Genomic DNA, 22,893 nt, shown 5'->3' on the forward strand with positions numbered 1-22,893 from the left:
GATCCCGGCCAGGGAGCTGACCCACATGGCATGGCAGACCTCTTCTGACCTGCTCACTGCTACCCTCAGTACTTTGTCAGTCTACCTGTTCTGCTCCCCACTCTGTCTCTGGTGAATGCTCTCACCCACCACACCTCTGGCCTGTACTCCAGTTATGTAAGCATAAATAAATAAATCTTAAAAAATAAAAAGTATAATCTTTCTACTCAAGAAGGATGTATGCTTATGGTAAGTAAGTCTTCCATACTCTCATATAATCCTTGTTTTTTGGTCAGTTTGTAAACTAAAACTGTGATCTGGCGTATGGAAAGTCATAATCTTGATTGCAAGTATGTCCTTTAACATTCTCTATACGCTTTGATTTAATACTCTTTTGTAGCTTGAATTATATTTGTTTGTTATTAATGTCATTATTTCTGTTCTTATTCATCTGTCTAGTATGTTTTTATCATCATCTGACCTTAGGGCAAAGGTCACTTCTTTTGGAATTCTTTCTTTTTCTTCCTTTTTTTAATTTCTTGTATATATTATATACAAAATATATACATAATATGCACATGTATATTATTTATAAAACATATTATTATATAATATATACTCATCTACTGGGTTTTATTTTAAAATCCTAAATCTATTTCTTTCATGAAATTATTTATCATGGTTATATATTGATATGAAAAATATGTTGGTCTTAACCCCATTTCATTTTATTGTTTTCAAATTATCTTTCAAATTTTTCTGAGGTAAAAATTTTTAATTGCATTATTTTTTCTCAGTGGTCTTATTTTCTTTTACGATTACACACACACGCACGCGCGCAATTTTAATTCTGCATTTTCTGCAGTAACAACCACTATATATGGATGAAACTGCCAAGAACTGTGAACAGTAAGAATCTTTACCTGAAGTCACATGCATCTGTGCAGGCAGGGGGCATTTTCCAGCATCAACAGGATACTTAGCCAACATAGGCAAAATGGTCTTGATGGGTAAAGTTGTTTCCCCAAATAATCTTACTCAGTAAAATTCACAGCTAATGAGGAATTTTCTTAATTTACATCTTTATCACAATTTTCCAAGTTTACAAATATTTATTCAAGACTGTAATGTTCATGATAATAAACAGTGTGCTCTAACGTTCTTAAAGTTCTCTATATATCTAAGACACCGTGGCAGTGGGCCCCTTTGGCTGCCTCGGACCTTGAGCTGCTGCAGAAACCCAGCTGTCACTGCTATGTCCCCGCCACAGGCCCTTCAGCTGTGGCTGTTGGTGGAACTGGTGTCCTGGGCTGACCGGGGCTGGAGAACAAGCGGATCTCTAGATGAGCCTCTTGGTCTCCGGCCTCCGCAGACCCAGCCCCTCAACACGGACCAGAAGTGCACGCGTTGCGGTGCAGGAAGCACACTACGGAGGGGTCTGGAAGCTCTGCCTGGGCGCCTCTGGCTGGAGGGCGAGAGGATGACCGGAGACTGCAGCTGAGGTCCGGGGGTTTGCAGCTGTCTGGGCTGCAGAGACTCCAGGGGAGAGCGTGGTGCTGAAGATGCACTGGTGACAAGATTTTAGAAGAGTGGAAAGTGTTTATCCCATGGAAGCAGAGGTCTGCATAACAATTACTGAAATTGGAAACATGCAAAACAGTTGTAATTTTCTAGTTGAAAAGCTAGATAGCTTTGTTCTCCTCACTTGTAGAAACTCCATATTCTTTCTAGAATCTTCTACAGCAAGCCTGCTTGTTGCTGTTGAGAACACCTGCTCTGTGACCTTGTTTGCTAAACCCGAGGAAAACCGCTATCATCATCGTTATCATTATTATTGTTATTACTAGGGAAGGCGAAATAGATATCATCTGTTATCCATGACAGCTTCATTGGCTGTACAACAAAATATCTTAACCACAACAATGCAGGCTGCTTTAAAACTATAATTTTTTTAAGTAAAAGGGAACGAGAAGAAAAATCTCTGAAATTCCATATTTGTGTTTTCTACTGTTTTTCTACTTTTTATAATATTTGCTTCTCCGTGGAATATATCTATTGTATAGTATATAAAGTATACCTCTCCCAGATCTTTCAATATATTTATTTATGGTTACTATTTTCAAAAGATTACTCCAGGAAATACTTTTTGAAAATAAATGTTATTTGTGCGTACTTGGGGACTGATAATTCAAGTAAGAGCATGTATAAGTGATTTTATATTTCCACTTCAGGAAGAAATATTGGCATTACTATTAGCGTGATTCTTCACATCAATAGAAAGAATGATGGGCAATACATAACTTTTGATAAAAAGGTAATGAGGTGTAAAAGGGAAATATTTTAATGTCTGAAATTAAAGAAGATATATAGGCCACCCTTTCTTTAACAGGCATCCTTATATTTTACCCAGAATGTCCAATACAGATACAAGGCAAGTCACATGTATAATTTAAAATTTCCCACTAGACACATAAAAAATAAAAGATTTAAAAAGAAAGTTTAAACCAATTTTATAGCATTTTATTTAAATCAGTATATCCAAAATATGTTTCAGCATGTACACAATAGTCAAAAAATAAATTATTAGTTATTTTATATTCTTTTTTGTCCTAAGTGTCCAAAATCCAGAGTATGGCTTATATTGTAGCTCATCTCAGATGCTGAATTTTCATCAGAATTTAAATATTTTGAAAGTTCTGTAAAATGCACAGTGAAAAAGTTTGCCCCAAATATGTATATCAGATCTGGGAAGTTGGTCAAGCATCATTTTATAAATTAAAATTTTAAAATTTAAAATTCATTTCCTTGGATGAACTAGGCATATTTCACGCAGTCCAGCTCCATAAGAGGCTATGGCCACCATGTTAGAAAATGCAGAGTTACACACTGAAATCAGACTGCTCTTAGTTTGCCTGAATTGGAATGGCAAGTGGACCTCAATGCTGCCACCCCGCACAGATATATCTGCAGGTGCTCAGACCATGCTTGTGGTATAGCACAGCTTTCCAATCCCCACAGCCAGGTCCTAGGGCTTTCCCTTATAGATCTCTAGATCCTCATATATTGATACTCATTTATTTCTACCCTGCAATGTTCTCCAAGTGCAGTTTCCCCACCCATCCACTTACTTAAGTGGCACAGAGCACTTGCTTGCATCTCTTCTGTGGTGTCTGTGACTGGAGGGACAGGGGAGGGTGAGGAGAAAAATTTAAGGTCCATCACCATTACATTCAAATCCTATTGATTTTTATCAACAGAATGCTAACAGTTTGAGGATGGAGGTCTTAGTGAGTTAGTTAGCTAGTTAGTTGAATGTTGTGTTGCTAGACCCAGAAGTGTCAGGGATAACACAGGGCTCTCAGGTAGCTGCTGAGCAAACTAGCAACTGTGACTTGGCAAGGTGTGTTAATCTCCATACACGTGTTTCTACACCAGGGAAATGATGCTAGCAATAGCTATCTTGAAGTGTTACTATAAGGGCTAAAGTTGATAAATATCAGGGCCGAGGAATAATGCCAGGTGGCAGCCTTTACAGCAACTGCACCATTCATTATCGCCAACTCATTTAAGTGTCTTTTCCAAATCCTCTGTTAAGATGAATTTTAAAAAGTTGTATTTAGAAATAAAATTCAGTAAACAAATACTGGGAGTCTAATTTTCAGTTTGTAGTTCTTAAGACCTTATAAAATCAAAGTTTAAACTCATTTAGTGCATTTCACTGTTTCTCTTTGTGATAAAAACATGTTCCAATTGCCATTTTCCAGACTCCATATTGAGCACAGGTGTATAGTGTTTCCCATTATAATTTTACTCCCATAAGTTACAGTAAAACAAGAACTCTCAGTGATTCTAGGTGGTCCTGTAGTTCAAACAATGATAATAGCAATATAGAAAATAGATTTGGGGTCTGCCCCCATTTAAAATGATCAAAATGTGCCAAATGCCCTTGGAAAATGTTTTTGAAATATTTGTTTAATATTCTACCATGTGATGCAGCATATTTTCTAAGCCACTGTTTCCTAGTCATTAACTGATATCATTTCCAACTTTTTGTTTTTCTGTATAACATTGTGATGGACACCCTCGTCCACAGTTTTAAGATAATGTCAAAGAAATAGCTTGTTGTATTAAATTGTGCTGCTCGGTTTAAAGGCTTTTACTGTACCTCGTCCAATAATCTTCTGCATAATGCAGCCCCTACCAACTGTATGCTAATTATTCACATGCAGGTGTTGGTTACATGAAGCAGATCAACCACTAATTTATTAGCTACTCAAACACTTCAAAAATATCACACTAAAGGAGCAAGAAGACAGTTATTGTTGGTGATGAAGCCAAATTCAAATTCTTTAAACTATTACTCAGCTTATATCATAATTGTATTAACTCATGATTATTTTAAAACATTAACCAAAAAGCTTTCCACCAAAAGTCTGCCGTATTTTCCCAAAAATAACAGGTTACAGAGAGAGTATCAATACCATCTGACCAAAATATTTAATTTGACTAAATTCTACTTCTTGTGTGAATTTGACAGTCACGCCTGTTTATTAGCCATTGGCCACAGAAAAACACACAGCCTTGTTCAGAGCAGTGATGACGGCTGCAACCCAAGGGGAGGGTGGTTTTACTGTAGGATAAATGCAGATGTCTTTAAAAGGGCTCTTCCCCCCTTGGCCATGTTGATTCACAGTCAAATCATTAAATACACATTTTCAAAATCATTTCTTATTTCTCCAAGACCATTGATACTATCATCATCCACCCCTGGCTGTCTCCCCAGGTGTGAAGTCTGTCTGCATGGTTACTTCATTCTCCCCTTACTGAGGCACCACATGAGAAAAAAAATCTGTGTATTTTTATGAAGTAACAAGGTTGCGTGTTCTTGTTCCATAATTCTTAATTCTGGGAATACTGTATGTAACTTTTAGTAGTACAGTCGTTTTGTTTTGTTTGATCCCTTCCACCACTCTGACTTCTTTTTTCCAACTGTTCTTCCTCTTTCCCTGCTGTTCCTTAATGCTTTTTAATTACTGCTTCCTGTTTGGGTGAATTTTCTACAGTAAATATGAAAACTCCTCAGGAAAATTCTCCCTAGCATTACTGTCCACCAGGCATTCCCAGCACTCTGTTAGTGATGAATAGCCTGGGTCTGATCCCCAGGGCTCCTTTGCAAATGTGTCCATGGGATGGGGACTCAGAAATGCCAGCAGCCATCTCAGCAACTCAGGGTCATGTGCCCCCCTAACCCCCAAACTTGGAGGGGTTCAGCGGGATTCCAGAGTGCTCTACAGTTGCCACACTCCTAGGTCCCAGGGCCACTGGCTTGGACATTAAGGTCTTGGTCACCTACTTTTGGAAAATCTGGAAATCTTCTTGAAGATGTGTGGATGGTCTATGTTCATTGTCGAAGTCTTCTATCGGTTTGGATTTGCTTTGAGTTTCACTGTGGCTATAAGCTGTTCTTCATAGTTTGTAAGTTGGAGGTGCAGGTTTTCAAAAGCTTCATTGAAAATAGTTTCACTTTTTACTCTTTTTGTCATTTGTGGTTGGTTTCAGAAAATAAAATGTAGATATGTAGACATGCTTTTATTCTGAACTGAAAGAGATTCTGATATGTATAGCTTATTGTAAAATAACACCACACCAGATACTACGTAAATATTAACTTATTTAATCTTTGCATCAGCACTAAAACTGTTCAACAGTAAAATGACACATGCAATGTCCTGTCAGGCCAATCAAAATATCTTCTTTTCATAGATGAGGAAAACTGAACCCAAAGACTTACATAGAATAACAGGAGGAGCCAGGACAGTGACCCAGATTTGATGATGAGCTAGGAAAGTCAGTAGTTTCAGTGGTCTCAGTGGTCATGGAACAGGAATCTGGGCAACATGGCCTTACAGCTGGCTACAGCAGCAGCCGTTTCCACGGTCAACTGATTATACTTTAAGGTGATTATTCAGGGCTTATTCTGAGTCCCTGGTGGCAGGAAATGGAAACTCTGAGTGCTAAAGTTTATAAATAGATACTGTACTATTTATAACATGTACAGTTGAAAACCCAAAACTTGGGGAGGAGAAGGCATATTTAAATTAGAAGTGGGGGATTTACGACCTTCCCCTCCAGTTGGCTGGATGCCAGTGTCACCTACCCTCTAATGAGCACTGCCCAGTAGCAACGGGAAGAGGCCCCACAGATTGTGGCTGGGAGAGGCTGCCCGACAGATGAAGAGGAGTCTTGGCAGCATAAAGAAATCAGCAGAAAGGGAGGGTCCGATATCTTCAATGTTACTCTAAGCCTTTTCCCGAGGAGAAAGCTCCACAGGCAGTGCTCAGCAGGGAAAGAGCACAGAAACCTGTCACCTGGGACACCAGCTGAAATGTGAGAATTTTTAAGTGTTAGGTTTGTGTAAAAATGAAAGACCATAATGTGTATTTAGCATATTCAAAACCCAGCTATGCGTGACCCAAGACCTGTTGCTCTTGCCAGGTTCTATTAACTTTCTAGATTCCAGCCTTTCTACCACATCCCCTTTACTTGTGGTAATCAATGCTTATGAAAAATCACTGGGTAAATGCATGTAATTTTAATAAAGAAAGTACATTGAAATATAATTCTCAATGAAAAGAATCACTTATTTTATTGAATGTTTGGAAATTAAAAAAAAAATCCAAGTAGAAATGTAGCACCCTCTTTTAACCCTACTCCACTCCTGTCCACAGCACCAGGCAAAAGATAATAATTTCCTGTCTTTCTCTTAGATTTGCTCAGGCCAACCATAGAATTGCATTTATACACTCGGCATTCTTTTGTGTCTGACTTGTCTCTCAATATAATCTTCCTGCAACTCATCCATGTTCCAGCATCAGTACCTACCAGCATTTGCTGTTCAGTCTTTTTTTATATGGGCCACTCTCATAGGGATGAGTGATATCTCATTGTTGTTTTAATTTGCATTTATAATAAGTGCTGTGAAACATTTCTTTCATGTGCCTGTGGAGTGTCAGTATGTTTTCTTTAGAGAACTATCTATTAAATATTTTGACCATTTTTAAAAAATTGGATTGTTTTGTTGTTGAGCTGTAAGAGTTTTTTATATGTTTTGGAAATTAACCCCTTTTTGGATCTGTGATGTACAAATATCTTCTCCCAGTGTGTAGATTGCCATTTTACTTTTGTGATGATTTTTTTCATGGTACAAGAGTTGTTTACTTTAATGCAGTTCCATTTGTTTGTTTTTGCTTTTGTCCCCCTTGTCACTGGAATTGAGTCCCCAAACATCTCTGAGGCTGATGTCCATGAGTTTATCTCCTATGTTTTCATTTATGTATTTTATATACTAAATCCAATTCTTTAATCTATTTTGAATTAATTTCTGTGTATAGGGTTAAAAATGACATAATTTCATTTTCTTTTTGCTTTTGGCCTAAAAAATTAAAACTGGAAATATCATATGACCCAGCAATACCACTCTTCAGTATTTACACAAAGAATATGGAAACTAATATAAAAATCTCTAGGTACCTTATGTTCATAGCAGCATCATTCACAATTCCAACACATGGAATCAATCTAAATACCCATAGACAAGTAACTGGATAAAGAAATTTTGGTATATGTACTCAATGAATTAGTACTTTGCTGTTAAAAAAAACATGAAATAGTGATTTCAAGGACAAAATAGATGGATCTTGAGATGATTATGCCAAGTGAAATATGTGAGAAAATGAAAGTTACTGGATGGTTTAACTTACTTGTGAAATGTAAATAGAGAAAACAGACAAAACACAACAAAAATAACTTAGAATGCAAAAAATACAGTGTTTACCAGTGAGGGAGGGAGGAGGAGACAGCTGTGCTACTGCTGATTTCTGGGCACTGGAACTTTGGTGGAGGGCGAATGAAACAGAAGAACATGTCAAGAGAGAAGATAAAACTCCCCAAATTATATAGCTATGCAAATAACTAACCCTTGATAAAAAAAAATGAATGTAAGCAAAAGGAAAAATTGGGAAGATATAAAGCTCCTTCTTAGCATTACCATCTAAAATCTGTGTAATTTTGGGCAAACTATACAAGAATTTTAGCCCCAGGTTCCTCATTTATAATGCAGATATTAACTATACTTGCCTTCCAGTTGTGAGGATTGGCTATTTCCAAAGTATATGTCACATTGCATATGGTAGAAGTTGCATAAACAAATTTATTAGCCTGCATAAGTACTTGAAGTTTATTTGCTGGAACTTTGATCTCAACTTGTCCTCCATTGGCATGTGACTACTTTATCAACACTGTCTAAGTCTGAGGTTTTCAACTTCAATTCTAATCTCAGAACTAGCATGACTATAAATTCCAATGGTGAATTCAAATAGTAATACTTTAGGAAAAATTAGAATTTGTTTTGGGCTTGTTTGATTCTTGAAGGCCAGTTCTCCATTGGCGAAGGCAACCTACTAGTCTTTCATAACTTGATGAAATTGTCTACCTACAGTTGGCTTCATGGGCATATGATTTGTACAATCATAGCAAGCCCTATATAGGAAAGACCGTGGGAGGGGTTTAGTGCTGTGCTATTGCCACCTGGAAATTCTTCATAATACTATCTTTAAGCAGGTGCTTTTTAAATGAAATCAAATGGGATAAGAAAGTTTGCACATGACTAGAGGAAATTCCTGCAGTGTAGCATGTGTCCACCTTCTTTGCTGCCCTTTTGCAAACAGCATTTCCATACTCTATGAATACAGAATTTCAGCTGGATTCACAATGTATGAGGATTCAGAGACTCAAAGTGAGCACAAAGTAAACACTGTTGAATAGCATTCTCAAGAACCAAATTTCTTTCTATTGTTTGAATGTAATAAGAAGACAATTTTGTGCTAGGAAATTTGAGCCACCAAGGCACCTCACTGTATCTTTTCTTATGTTACTTCCTTGAGCTACTTAATCATATGGAAGGAGAGGAAAAGATAGGACAAACTATAGTTCCTTTACCTCTAAGTCTGCCTTACTCAGGAGTAACCTAAAGGTAGGAAGAGTTGGTAGGAAATGAAAGTAAAACAGTTGATATTTTTTCCTTCATCTCTACTGTTCTCATAAGGACAAAATGCACATGTAAATAAGCTCTCAAATACAGATTGTCTAATTTCAATGATTCCACAGTTATAGCTGGCATTGCAAAATGTAACAATGAATAATAAAATTCATACAAATTATTTAAAGTTTTATATTTTCTAAGAAGGCCATTAAATAACAAATAAAAATCAGTATAAACTGAGACAAAGATCATGAGAAAAAGGAAAAGCCTTCATTTCCAGGACTCGTTTTCATCTTTTTGAACAAAGGGCCCTGTATTTCCACTTTTCACTGGGTCCCAAAAGTAATGTGCCTGTCCCTGTAACTGCTCTCTCTTCTGTAGTCTTGAGTGGAGAGCAGCCACTAGGGAGAAATTGAGTTTTTGTGCTGTTAGGAAGTAAGGGACAAATGAGTGAACTTTTTTTCATAATGAAAATGTTTGTTTTTTAAATTCAGAAAATAGTAGTAGCCAACTGGCTTGAGGCTTTCTCCTTGCCCCGCTAGCTTCTGTAAAATTTTTAGGTGTGATTTTTCCATGCTTCTGGGAAGTCAAAAAACTCCAAAGTACTTCTGCACTAAACATAAATGATATATTTACCTTGGGATTCCTCTTTCTGAGACTGTTGAGTTGGGCTGCTCTTATAATTTATTTCAAGTCCACACTCAGTTCCAGAGGTTTTATTAAGTATAATAAGGAAAAGAGAAGGAACTGATGTGAGCTGGATGCTGGTCATCAAGTTTATGAACTGAAGGACCGGTGTTATCCATTAGACATTGTAACCCAACTCACAACTAGAGGCAAGAAATGGCCTAAAGTGCAAATTTTTTTATAAAGTGACCAGTCAGGGGAATTTTTAAGTTTCTAGAAGTTTTGGGGGAGCAAATTTGGGAAGAGCATAAAATGGAACCTCAAAGATTCTGCAAGATGGCAACAGAGTGTAGATTTGGGGTTCACCTCCTCCAAACACACACAAGAAAATGATACTAAAACCCTGGAGGAAAAGCTGATTATCTGCATATATTATAGGAGCATCAGCCTGACTTAAAGGGTAAAAAACACTTTAAGTGAAGTTCATATAATGTAAGGGTGGTATAGTAATGTCCATAAAAGAAAGGAGTAGGGTCCTCCCCGGTTGTGCAGCGGGTTGAAGCTCACATTGTAGGCTAGGCACAGCCACTTGAGTATAAGTTCAATCTCCAGCCCTGGAGGTTATCCACATGTGTGGCTGACCTCTCTTGATCCTCCCACTGTTCCCCTCAGCAGTGTATTTCAGTATATCTGCCTGTTCTGCTTCCCATTCTGTCTCTAGTGAATCCTCTCACCGCCCCTGTACCTCTGGCCTGTACCCCAGTTCTGTATGCACAAATAAATAAAATCTTTAAAAAAAAAAGAGTAGCTGCAATACAGAACCCCTTGAGTTATTGCTGTTGGTACCCACCAATCAGAACTCCTAACTTGACACTATTCTGGATAAGGGGGTACACAAGCAAGCACCCAGAATGGTGGGTATATTACAGATGTCAGGGCATAGAGTAAGGACTACTGGCCTAAACTGAGGCTCATGGCACAGAACAGCTGTAGTCTGAAATGGGTCAAATCATCTGGATTTCACTCTGGAAGGGAGTATTGCTGAAGTCTAAGCTGAGATGTATGAAACACCAGCCACCTCTCACCCCAGGCTGGGATATCTAGAAGGCTTCCAGCCCTCACAAAGAAATTCAAATTCCTGAGTCTGCTGCAGGTGATCCTTTGATGCATATTGCTTTGGTCCTCTTATACCTGCCACTCCTCACTGGTTTCAGAACCCTGACTATTCCAACAAATTTACCCTTACTAAAACACATACAAAATGTCAACAAAAAATGAGAAGACAGAAAAACACTACAAATATCAGAACAAAAAGCCATGACAGGAGCCCAACTCCGTGGTGTTGTAGAGCATGACACAAGGGGATTTCTCGGCATCTGACTTTGTCCGTAAGTAACCTTCTCTGCATCATGTGAAACCCTATCTTATCTCTGTCACACGCCCCTTTTTCCATTCCACAATTCAAGAATAAGAACCTTGGTCTGTCCCACTTACTCTAGAATTCACACATTTATAATTAAATTTGTTCTCTCTACCCCACTGATTTGTCTCAATTTCATTTGCTTGTTTTATCATATTGAGAACTAACTCAGAGGAAGTGAGGACAATTTCCCCCTGATCCTTTTCTTAAGGGAGAAAAAGTATTTTCAGCAGAGTGAACAGCCAGTGCAAATTACATGGGCCTGCAACTGAAGGACAAGAGGAGAAGTGGCAGGAGGAGAAGCCAGAGAGGTAGTGGGAGAAAGATTGGGTTGAACACTGTGGGCACTTGAGGACTCCAGCTTCTTTGTAAAGGAGATGAGAAGTCCTTGCAAGGCTTTGAGTGCCATGCCTTCACGCCGAGATTGGATTGTGAGGAGACAGTCTTCCCAGCTATACAGGAAGGGAGATGGGCCTCAGATGAAGGTGGAGGTGCAGACGTGATGGAGTGAAATGGTGTTCTAGGTATAGATATTTTAATACTTTGTTGTGGAAAATTGAAAATATACAAGACAGAAATTAGTACCAATCAACTCCTTTCTCTCTACAGTACACCCTTCACCCAGCTGTAGAGATGGTACACATACAACCTTTATCCACTTTTACCCACCTTCCCTTATTGCATTATTTCAAACAAAATCACATATTTTAATCTATATTTAGCATGAGTTCAAAAAGATTGTATTGTTTTCCTTCATAAGAACATAGCTGCAATACTATTATTTATATCTAAGCCACACAACTGCATACTATTAGCTTATAGTACTATTGGGACTATAATCTTATAGTCCCTTAGTATTTCATTAGTGATTTTTTCCCCCCTAGTTTGATTTGCTTCAGTCAGGATCCAAACAAGACCAGCCCATTCCTTTTGATTGATATTCTCACATCTTATCTAATTTATAGCTATTTCTTCCCTCTTTAATTTTCTTGTTCTTTTCATCTTTCCCTTCCTCTATCACTCCTTCTGTTACTGCCTTTTTCTCTTTTCTTCCCTTCTCCCCTTCCTTCCTACTTAATCTCCCTCCCTCTCTGTCTTCCTTTTTTCACTTAATTTTGAAGAAACCAGGTCATTTGTCTTGTAGAATTGCCTACAATTTGGATTTTGCTGATTGCAGTCTCATAGTGCTCATCAACATACTCCCATGTCCCAGGCATTTCCTGTAAATTGATAGTTAAATCTGAAAACTTGATCCAGTTTTGATATTTTGGGACATGGATTCTCTGTGGGTGGTGAATGCTGTCATCAGGCGGCACATGATGTCAGGCTGCCTGTCTTGTGATGTTAAATAAGGGTTGCAGCATGAATCACTCATTCAAAAAGAGATTTCATTCTATTTCTGTCATTCTTCATTTTTTTTTTTAAGATTTCTTTATTTATGCACACAGAACTGGAGTACGGGCCAGCGGTGCAAGGGTAGTGAGAGGATTCACCAGAGACAGAGTGGGGAGCAGAACAGACCGACTGACCAAGTACACTGCTGAAGGGAGCAGCCAGCGGGTCAGGAGAGGTCTGCTGCACCATGTGGGTCACTTCTGGGATGGGGATCGAACTCATGCGGAAGTGGCTTTAACTTCTTAGTGCTGTGCTTTAACCTGCTGCGCCACCAGTTCTTCATTTTTTGAAAGAATTATTTTCACAACTGTTTGGTAACTCAAAGATACAGTTTTTAAAGAAAGGCATTCCTACATCCTTCACATAAGAAATAGAGACAGCAACTTAAGCTGGGATGTTCAATGTGATCAGGTTGGTGACTATATTCTAATAGGAAATATTTTTATTTTTAAAGGCAATTTTTCATCAATTTATATTTGTTTCCAATTCAAATTTAGGTTTGCAAGGTCATTACTTAACTTTAAAATTTTACAGTTTGTGTTACTTTTCTCTAATGTTAAAAATCATCTTCCCAAGTAATGTTAACATAATTATGATTTGCTTTTGAAAGTTCAACCTACAGCCTGATTCCTCAGCTCTTCTCATGATTCCATAAAGTACTTATCCTATTTTAAATTCCTTTCTCTGTAGACCACTTCGAGCAGCCCATTCTTTGGTCTGCAACTGAGTCCTGACTGCATGCCCAGGGTACGTGGGAAGAAGATGCTCGGCATTGCCCGTGAGGTACCCACACAGCCTCTCGCCGTTCAGCCAGTTGGTGCAGACGATGCCCAGGCGGTACAACACTTGTAGCTGTTTTAGGAAGAAATCAGCTACCCAGGCTTTTCTGTCTGTGTGTAAAGCCCAGTTTACCAAAAAGTGTGCTTCTATTTTTCAACAGCCCTTCTCCCTCCTTATTCCTTTCCCAAAGTCAGACCCTAGGGAGCATATTAGGTTAGTGAGAGTGGGTTCACAGGGTCTTCTCCTAACCCTGGGCCCCCACCATTTTAAGGAATCATTTCTGTGGCTGTGCTAGCTCACTTGAGTGGATGAATGAGCTGCCTTGGGAATGTATGTATGTGGTCAAGAACTGGAAAGTTGGAACTAGTTGGTCACTCCAGGGACTGGGATGATTACACTGAGCTGGGGCTTTGGATCAAGGGCCAGTCATAGGAGCAGGACATTTTCATAACCTCCCATAGAATCTTCATCCTTCGAGTTGACCTTTTCACCTGAGACATCTGAGAATTCTGTCTTCAACTCAGCATAGATAACTGAAGCATTCTGGGAAAGAACATAGAACAAGAGCTGGGAAGAGAGAGGGCTTTGAGACTGTAGGTAGTAGTTGGGGAGAAAAGAGGAAATGAAACTCACCATATCTTCGAGTGTCATTCTGGAGATACTGGCTGTGGAGGGAAAGAAAGCTCTAAGCTGTTGGCATCAGGATCTACCCATATAACCCAGTCTTCTGGTTTATTTCCCAGAGACAGGAAAACCTGAGTCCTTTACATTGTTTGCCATATTTTCCCCTCCCTGACCCCCAAATGTGTCCTATGACACATGTGATTTTTTGTTCTATTATTTCTTAACCCAGCCCTTGAAACTTCTTTTCAAGCCCCATTGGGTTGTAAAGTCCTCCCTGAAACCACACGAAGAAAACTTACTCCCTTACTTTATCAGATGTTGAAAGAGAATTTCTCTCTTAGTTTTAACTCTTGCTTTTCTTAACTTACAGAGACTCCATCCCACTCCAGACTTAAACTCTCAGTCCTGGCTTCTTGGGAATTCCCATGGAGCTCTTCCTTGGTATGCTCTAGGAGGACGTTTTCTCTTATATTACATGCCTAGTTCCAGATTTTATCACTACAGCTTCTTTAAAAAGGAGCCACAAAGAGAGAAAAAAAATTAGCAGGCATGATTTGTCAGAGCCTACATATTAGAAATTAAGAGTTTTAGAGATGATAAAATCATCAGCATCATAGAAATTTTGTGGCAAGCTAGAACCTGAAAAAACAAGATATTTAAGGTTTTTTTTTCTTCACCATATTCTTACCATAAGAACATTTGGGATTATAGATCTTCTAAATGAATAATAAAAACTATATATTCTTTCCACAAACGCAGGCTTATACATGAAATTTTGCACACAACTTTAAGGGTTTCAAGCAAAGAAGAAATCTTGCAACAGATCAGAATATATCAAATAATGAATTATAACTAGTCCATAATGGAGTTCTCAATTTAAATGGTGTTTTGGACAAATATGTGAGAACAAAGCATGAAAGACAAAAAATAGTCAAGGAAATTACACGATGCATCAACCCAGGACCTCCATGGAATTGCAAGGAGTTAAATCTCAACACTATGAAGCTCTAAGTAGTCACTGCAGGACAGAGTTCAATTCCCAGCCAGGGAGCTGACCCACATGGCACAGCAGACCTCTCCTGTCTAACCTGCTGCTCCCTTTAGCAGTGTAGTTCAGTCAATCTGCCTGTTCTGCTCCCCACTCTGTCTGCGGAACCCTCACACCCCTGCACCTCTGGCCTGCACCCAGGTTTTTTTATGTATAAGTAAAATATTAAAAAAAAAAAAGATGTATTAACCCAAACAGATTGCAGCAATTCTAGTGCTACCATTCAAAGTGTCAGTGAATGGCTCAGAAAGGAAAGTGATGGAAAATCTAGTGATCTATATCGGTCAAACATAGTAATATGCACTATAAGGTAGAACACTTCAGCTCAGTGTCATCTTCAAATGGCATTGTGACCTAACATAATTTGTAAAACAAGCTCAGAATCAGATTACAATTGCACAAACAGAAACGTATTGGGCATCTTAAATTCCCAAGTGAGGTGCCCTATGCAGAAAAGACACACTATGAAATAGGAGGATATGTTTGTCAATCTGACAAGGCATTAATGTATCTGATAAGGGTTTACTGTCCAAAATATGTAAGGAGCCCAGAGGCCAAAAGAACAACAGAAATAACAACCACCTAATTAAAAATGGCAAAGAACTGAATAAGTGTTTCTCACACGAATACATACAAATGGGAAGCAAGATGGTGGCAGAGTGAGGATAATAAACTTGCTACCTCTTGTGTGAACAAGACAGATAACCCTCAAAGTGGACCATAGTCATACAGACTATGTATGGCTGATGCTTGTATGTATCAGCCCAGCTAAGAACACTCTGGACTTGCTAGGTCAAGGATAATTGAGTGAGGGAGACACAGCAATTGGGGAGCTCTGATCCTGGAATGCCCAAGCAGCTTGAAAGTGCCTCAGATGAGAGGCTTGCAACCCTCCTAGCCTGTGCCTACCCACACAACCAGCACGTAGAGCCCAGGAGGTAAAGAGAGAAGGCTAGAGGGCTGGTGCTTCTGGGACGCTTGCAACTCTTCCACCCTCTGCACCCCAACCAGCACAACCAGCACATAGAACCCAGGAGGTGAAAGGAGAGGGCTTGGTGGCCTGCTTGGCAGCTGGCTTGGCAGTGATGGCTCAGCAGCTATGGAATAAGCCTTGTACATCAGAAGGCTAAAAAGATCAACAGGTGGGCAAGTGGAAGCAAGAGTGCTGCTACAGTATAGGCTGGCTGCCAGGGAGACTAGCTGGGGAGCCTCCGTTTGGCTCTCCCCTCCCTGAGTGAATAAGCCCAGGTCCGAAAACTTACTGGTGGAAGTCTCTGGCACCACCTAGTGACCAAAACAAAATCACATGTCATACTCACCTGAAACCGGGTGGCTTGCCTGAGGGACTCATCAGGAGGAGACTTTCGGGCCAGCTCTTATACCAGAGGTCTCTAGATACCACAACCCTCTAGTGGAAAGAAACCTCAGGAGTTCTTTTATTTGCCCAACTACCTCAGGGGACTAAAAAGAAAGCCAAATGAAACTGCAGACTGGTAAAGTTACTCTAGCCAGTCGTAGGGTGCTCTCCAGGGGACAAGTCTAAAACCACAAGGACTAGCTAACTGAGAGCCATCAGATGTTTAAGAGGCAATTCTCCTCTACTTATGGATGTGTTTGTTCCTTGTTTGTTTTGTTCCTGCAATGCTCAGCTGGTAGATTTATATGCCCTTCCTTCATTTTTACCCTGGTTTTCTGGCTCCTCTAGCTTTCTCCTTCCCCTTCAACATTATTATTACCGCTGTCTCTTCTTGTTCTGGTATCTCACCTCCATTTCCTCCTCCTATTCCCTCTACTCCCATTTAACCTTCACTTCTTCCTATCACCTTCCTTCCTATTACATTTTCATATCATCCTCCCCTTCCCCCAAATCCTCCTCTTACTCCCTATTCTCTTTTAACTCCATTATTTTACAAACACATGCCTAGAAGAAGTGAGAAGTTCAACAGAGAAAATCAGCCTATCCATGCACTTCTTGCAGGCAACTCCCATAGACTAGGACTCAACGTGTTACTGGAAGAAGAAGAATCCCACAAGAGACCCCTAACTATTACTGGCTGAGATGACAGTGGAGATGGGAAAACAGGAAATCTTGGAACAAAGCACAGCTTGGAACATCTTACACAACTGAAGTGTCTGAAGCTGTACCCAGCCACAGAGGATTAGACACCAGGAAGACATATTCACACCACAGAAAGAGTAATTAGAAATCATGCCCACCAATGGCATAGGAGTACTAAGAGCAGAACAAAGCAGAAGGTGAACAAGAGATCAAGCAGGCCCCTCTGGAAATAATATAATCCAGAAAGAAACTCATTCCCCAGAAAATATTATTATGGAAATAGAAGAATACCTCCACCTAACAAAGACTTCAAAAAGGCCATGATGGAAATAATTAAAGAGCTAAAAGAACAAGTAGAAAGAGATAAACACACAATCCATGAACAGAGGAAGAGAGGGAAGGATATGAAGGATAATCAAAGGTAGGTAGAGGACCTCAAAACTCTGGGAAAAGCCAAGAAAACAGAATAGAAGAAATGGAAGAACAAATCAGCATTCTTGAAGATTCAGAAATAAAAAGAACAAAAAAAAAAAAAAGGAAAGGAAAGAGAACTACAAAGGAAAAAAACTGAAAATGCAATCCAAGAAATATCAGATACAATGAATAAAAGAAATATAACAATCATAGGTGTCCCAGAGGGTGAAGAGCGAGACTAGAGAGCTAAAACGCTATTCAAGGAGATAACTGAAGAGGATATCTTAAACATGAAGAAGGAAATGAAAATAATACAATAAGCCAGAAGAACACCAAACAACCACAATGAAAAGAAAGCTACAGCAAGACACATAATAGTAAATTTTTCAAAGGTCCAACAAAGGAAAAATTAATGAAGCTGACAAGGGCAAGAAACAGGTAACACACAAAGGAAAACAAATCAGGATGACACCAGACTTCTCTGAAGAAACATTCAAAGCAAGAAGAGAATGGAGGGATATATTCAACAAACAAGTCAACAAATTCCAAACAAGAATACTCTACCCTGAGAAGCTCTTCTTCCTCTATGATGGAAAATCAAAACTTTCTATGACAGATAAAATCTCCAGAAATTCATCACTACTAAATTCCCACTAAAATAATTACTACAAGTTACTCTAAAAATAAAATCAACAGAGGAGTGAATAGGAAGACTAGAAAAAGGTAAGGAAAGAGTCACAAAAAAGCAAATAAATAAAAAATATAGATTTCAATGTGTCAATATTAACTTTGAATGTAAATAGTCTAAACTCACCAATAAGAAGACACCAGAGTCACAGGTTGGATAAAAACACAGAACCCAGCCTTTTGCTGTTTACAGAAAGACTGCTTAACCTCAAAAGATAAACACAGATTGAAAATAATAGGATGGGAAACAATCCTACAAGCACATGGACCAAATAAAAAGCAGGAACAGCTATTCTCAGATCAGATAAAACAGAATTCAAACTAAAAAAAAGTAAAAAGAGACACAGACGGCCACTACATTATGATTAAAGGGATAATATATCAGGATACCATAGCAATCATTAACATATAGCCACCAAATGATGTCACCAAATATGTGACACCATAATATGTCAGACCAAAATATGTCAGACAATTATTATTATATATAAAAATGGATATCAGAGAAAACACATACATGGTAGGAGATTTCAGTACATGACTCTCACCACTGGATAGACCAACAAGACAAAAAATAGGTAAGAACATGTGAGCTCTAAGCAAGGATCTAGACCTCATGGACCTAACAGACATCTACAGGACACTACACCCAAAGAAATCTGAGTACACATTCTTCTCAAATGTCCATGGGTCATTCTCCAAAATTGATCACATGCTGGGACACAAGACAAACACTGACAGATACTCCAAGATCAAAATCATGCTATCTTCTCTGACCATGAATGCATCAAACTAGAAGTAAAGCACAAAGAGAAGGAAAGGAACACCCCTACCTCATAGAGATTAAAATCCACACTACTGGAAGATCACTGTATTAATGAGGAGCTCAAGGAAGAAAATTAAAAATACCTTGAGATGAATGACAATGAGGACACAACCCTCCAGAAAGTATGGGATACAGCAAAAGCAGTTATAAGAGGAAAAGATATAGCCATACAGGCACACATCAAGAAGCAAGAAAGATTAAAAAAAAATAATAATGTCGCACCTTAAAGAACTGGAAAAAATCCCAAAAACCAGTAGAAGAAAGGAAATAATAAAAATCAAAGCAGAAATAAATGAAATAAAAATTAAGAAAACAATTCAAAAGATCAAAAAAAACAAAAGCTGGTTCGTTAAAAAAATAAACAAAATGGATAAACTTTTAGCCAGGCTCACAAAGAAAAAAGGGGAGAAAACACAATAAATGCGCTCAAAACAAAAGAGGAGAAATCTCAACAGACACAGCAGAAATCAAAAGAATAGTAAGAGATGACTGTGAACAGTTCTATACAAACAAGTTCACAATCGAGATGAGATGGACAAATTCCTACAATTTTACAAGCACCCAAAGCTCAGCAGAGAAGAAATAGAACACCTAAACAGGCTAATTACAAGCAGAAAAAAATTGATACAGTGATAAAATCTCTCCCCCAAAATAAAAGCCCAGGACAGATGGCTTTACAAATGAATTTTGCCAAACATTCAGAAACACACTAGTTCCTGTCCTATACAAACTCTTTCAAAAAATTGAGAAAGGAGGAATACTACCAACCAAGTTTTATGAAGCCAACATTACACTATTACAAAACCAAACAAGTACAACACAAAAAAGAAAACTACAGACCAATCTCGCTAATGAACACTTTTACAAATAACCTAAATAAAATCCAAGTTAGTAGAATCCAACAAATGCATCAAAAAGATAATCTACCATGACCAAATGGGATTTACCCCAGGGGCACAAGGATGGCTCATCATTCGAAAATCAATTAATGTAATCCACACATCAACAAAAGGAAAAATAAAAACCATATGATTATATCAGTAGATGCAGAGAAAGCATTTGACAAAGTCTAGCATCCATTCATGATAAAGGCACCTGAAACTCTTGGGAGAAAAGGAGCATAACTTAACATAATAAAGTCTATAAATGACAAACTCAGCACCAAAGTCATTATCAATTGTGAAAAACTGAAATCCTTTCCCTTATGATCAGGAACAAGACTAGGATGTCCCTCTCACCAATGCTTTTCTTTCTTTCTTTTTTTTCACCACCACTTTTCAATTTAATACTGGAAGTCCTAGCCAGAGCAACAAGACAAGAAAAAGGCATACAAGGAATCCAAATAGGGAAAGAAGAATTAAAACTGTCACTGGTTGCAGCAGACATGATAATATACATAGAGAATCCCCAAAACAATGCAGAAGAACTTGTCAAAATAATAAACCAGTTTAGTAAAGTAGCAGGATACAAGATCAACAAACAAAAAATAGCTTTGCTATACACAATCACTCTGAAGAAGAAATCAAGAAAATCATTCCCTTTATAATTGAAACAAAATAGATCAAGTACTTGGGAATAAGCCTAACAAAAAGAGGTGAAGGACCTCTACAAAGAAAACTATAAAGCATTGTTAAATAAAACAACACACAAAGAAATGGAAAGAGATCCCTTGTTCATGGATTCAAAGAATTAACATCATTAAAATGGCCAGCCTACCAACAATAATTTATAGATGCAATGCTATTCTCAATGACATTTTTCAAAGAAATAGAAAAAATACTGATGAAATTCATACGGACCCACAAAAACTCAAATAGCCAAGGCTCCTCTGAATAAGAAAAAAGGGAATAGAAGAGTCACACTATCAGACATCAAACTATACTACAAAGCCACAATAATTAAAATAGCATGGTACTGGAGTAAGAACAGACATACAGACCAATGGAATCAAACAGATAACCCAGATATAAGTTCACAGCTTTATGGACACCTAATCTCTGACAAAGACTCAAGGAATATGCAATGGAAAAAAGAGTTTGCCCAATAAATGGTTCTGGGAATGCTGGGCTCCTTCATTCAAATAATAATAATAATAGAGGAAGCTAGATTATTACCTTGCACCATACACAAAAAACAACTCAACATGGAGTAAAGATCGAGACAAAAGACCCAAAATTATAAAATATATAGAAGAAAATATTGGTGAATCATTACATGACATACACCGCAGTGAGATCTTTAAAGATACCCAAAGCAAGGATAGTGAAAGAAAGTATAAAATTCTGGGACTACAAGTTAAAGAGCTTCTGTACAGCAAAAGAGACATTACATATAACAAACAGACACCCCACTGACCGGGAGAAAATTTTCACACATAATACAAATGATAAAGGACTGATCACAAAGATCTACTGGCACAGGCCAAATATCTCATACCTTCCAACAAAGTCCAGGTATGAGGGGTGCCACTGAAAAGTCAGGGACCCCAAAGCTGGTGCCTACTGTATCTCTTTGATTTGTTTTGGCCACTCCTGTAATTGCAATCACTTTTGCATTTGGATGCATTTAATGAAGTAAAAATCGGTTTTACATTTGGCTGCTTAAACAAAAGCATTTGGCTGTTACTGTAAAGTTAATATTGTAAAAATAACCAGAGCCTTTTGTCCTGTCCAAGCCAATAATTCAAATTCCTCATTCCACTGTCTTCCAGATGTACACACTAAATTAAGCTCCAAAAAAACACTTTGGGGACCAGAAAGCTTAAGACTTTGTTATTTGACCTTCAACTTTACTCTCTCTTTTAATGTTAGAACTGAGTAAAGTAAACTTTTTCATTTCTTAACCTGGCTTTGCTTTAATCTTTTTAGGGTGCTTTAATAAAAATGAGGACTGTTATTGACTTAGAGATAAAAGAAGCTTTCCTTTTGTTTTCTTAACTTTTTTTTATAAGATAAAAAGAAATGTTAGTTATAACTATACAAATTTATCTGCCTGCTTTATCATTAGCAAATTGTTTGCCCAGCTGCAAAAGAAAATAATCATAATAAAAACATTTTGCTTGTTAGCTGTGTTTTCCTTAAAAAGTGATAAGTGTTATAATCTTGACTAAAGGTCAAAAGAGCGCAAACTGTTCTTGGGAAAATGTGATAGTTGTTGTTTTTTTTTTTCTCAATGCATATTCTGATATAATTCCACTGCTTGCCAACATAAAAATAATAAAAACCTGCTGAGACTGTCAGCAGACAACACTTGCACCTGAAGGAGTGTTTGTGTCCCTCATTCACCTTCACCGCAGTCATTTCCTACAGGAACCCCTGTCACCCCAATTGTTGGAGCTGGTCTCTATCAATCTACAAAGAGCTGATGAAACTCAACAAGTATAAAGTGAACAACCCCATCAAAAAATGGGCAGAAGAGCTACAAAGACATTACTCCAAAGAGGAAATGCAGATGGACAACAGGCATATGAAAAATGTTCAGCATCACTTGTAATAAGGGAGATGCAAATCAAAACTACACCGAGATTCAACTTCACACCAGTGAGAATGGCACATTGTAAAAAAAAAAAAAAAGTAACAATAAATGTTGGTGAGGGTGTGGAGAAAAAGGAATCTCTCTTACACCGCTGGTAGGAATGTAAATTGGTGCAACCACTATGGAAAGCTGTGTGGAGGTTTCTCAAACTGCTAAAATTGGAGCTTTCATATGATCCAGCAATTCCACTCCTAGGTATCTTCCTAAAGGACACAAAAACAATAATTCAAGAAGACACCTTTACCCCTATGTTTGTTGCTGCCTTATTTACAATAGGAAAGATGTGGAATCAACCCAAAAGTCCCAAAATAGATGAATGGATCAAGAAGATGTGGTATGTATACACAATGGAAAATTACTGAGCAATCAAAAAAGATGAACTCATGCCATTTGTAGCAACATGAATAGAACTGGAAAAGATCATGCTTAATGAAATAAGCTAGCAGGAAAAGAAAAAAAA

The 22,893-nt window shown here is 38.1% G+C and overlaps 1 protein-coding gene across 1 annotated transcript in view; it reads right to left on the reverse strand.

Moving 5' to 3' along the window:
- Window positions 1-13,121: 13,121 nt before the first annotated feature.
- Window positions 13,122-22,893, reverse strand: part of FCRL4 (Fc receptor-like 4) — a 31,736-nt gene continuing 21,964 nt past the window's right edge. The window contains exons 10-12 of the mRNA XM_012733263.1: window positions 15,823-16,010; window positions 13,694-13,784; window positions 13,122-13,351 (exon numbers count right to left, since the gene is read on the reverse strand). Coding sequence (XP_012588717.1) covers window positions 13,122-13,351; window positions 13,694-13,784; window positions 15,823-16,010 — 509 coding nt within the window. The remainder of the gene's footprint in view (window positions 13,352-13,693; window positions 13,785-15,822; window positions 16,011-22,893) is intronic.

This window comes from Condylura cristata, unplaced genomic scaffold (assembly GCF_000260355.1).
Source record: "Condylura cristata isolate star-nosed mole 26May11 unplaced genomic scaffold, ConCri1.0 scaffold00040, whole genome shotgun sequence".
Classification (NCBI taxonomy): Eukaryota; Metazoa; Chordata; class Mammalia; order Eulipotyphla; family Talpidae; genus Condylura; species Condylura cristata.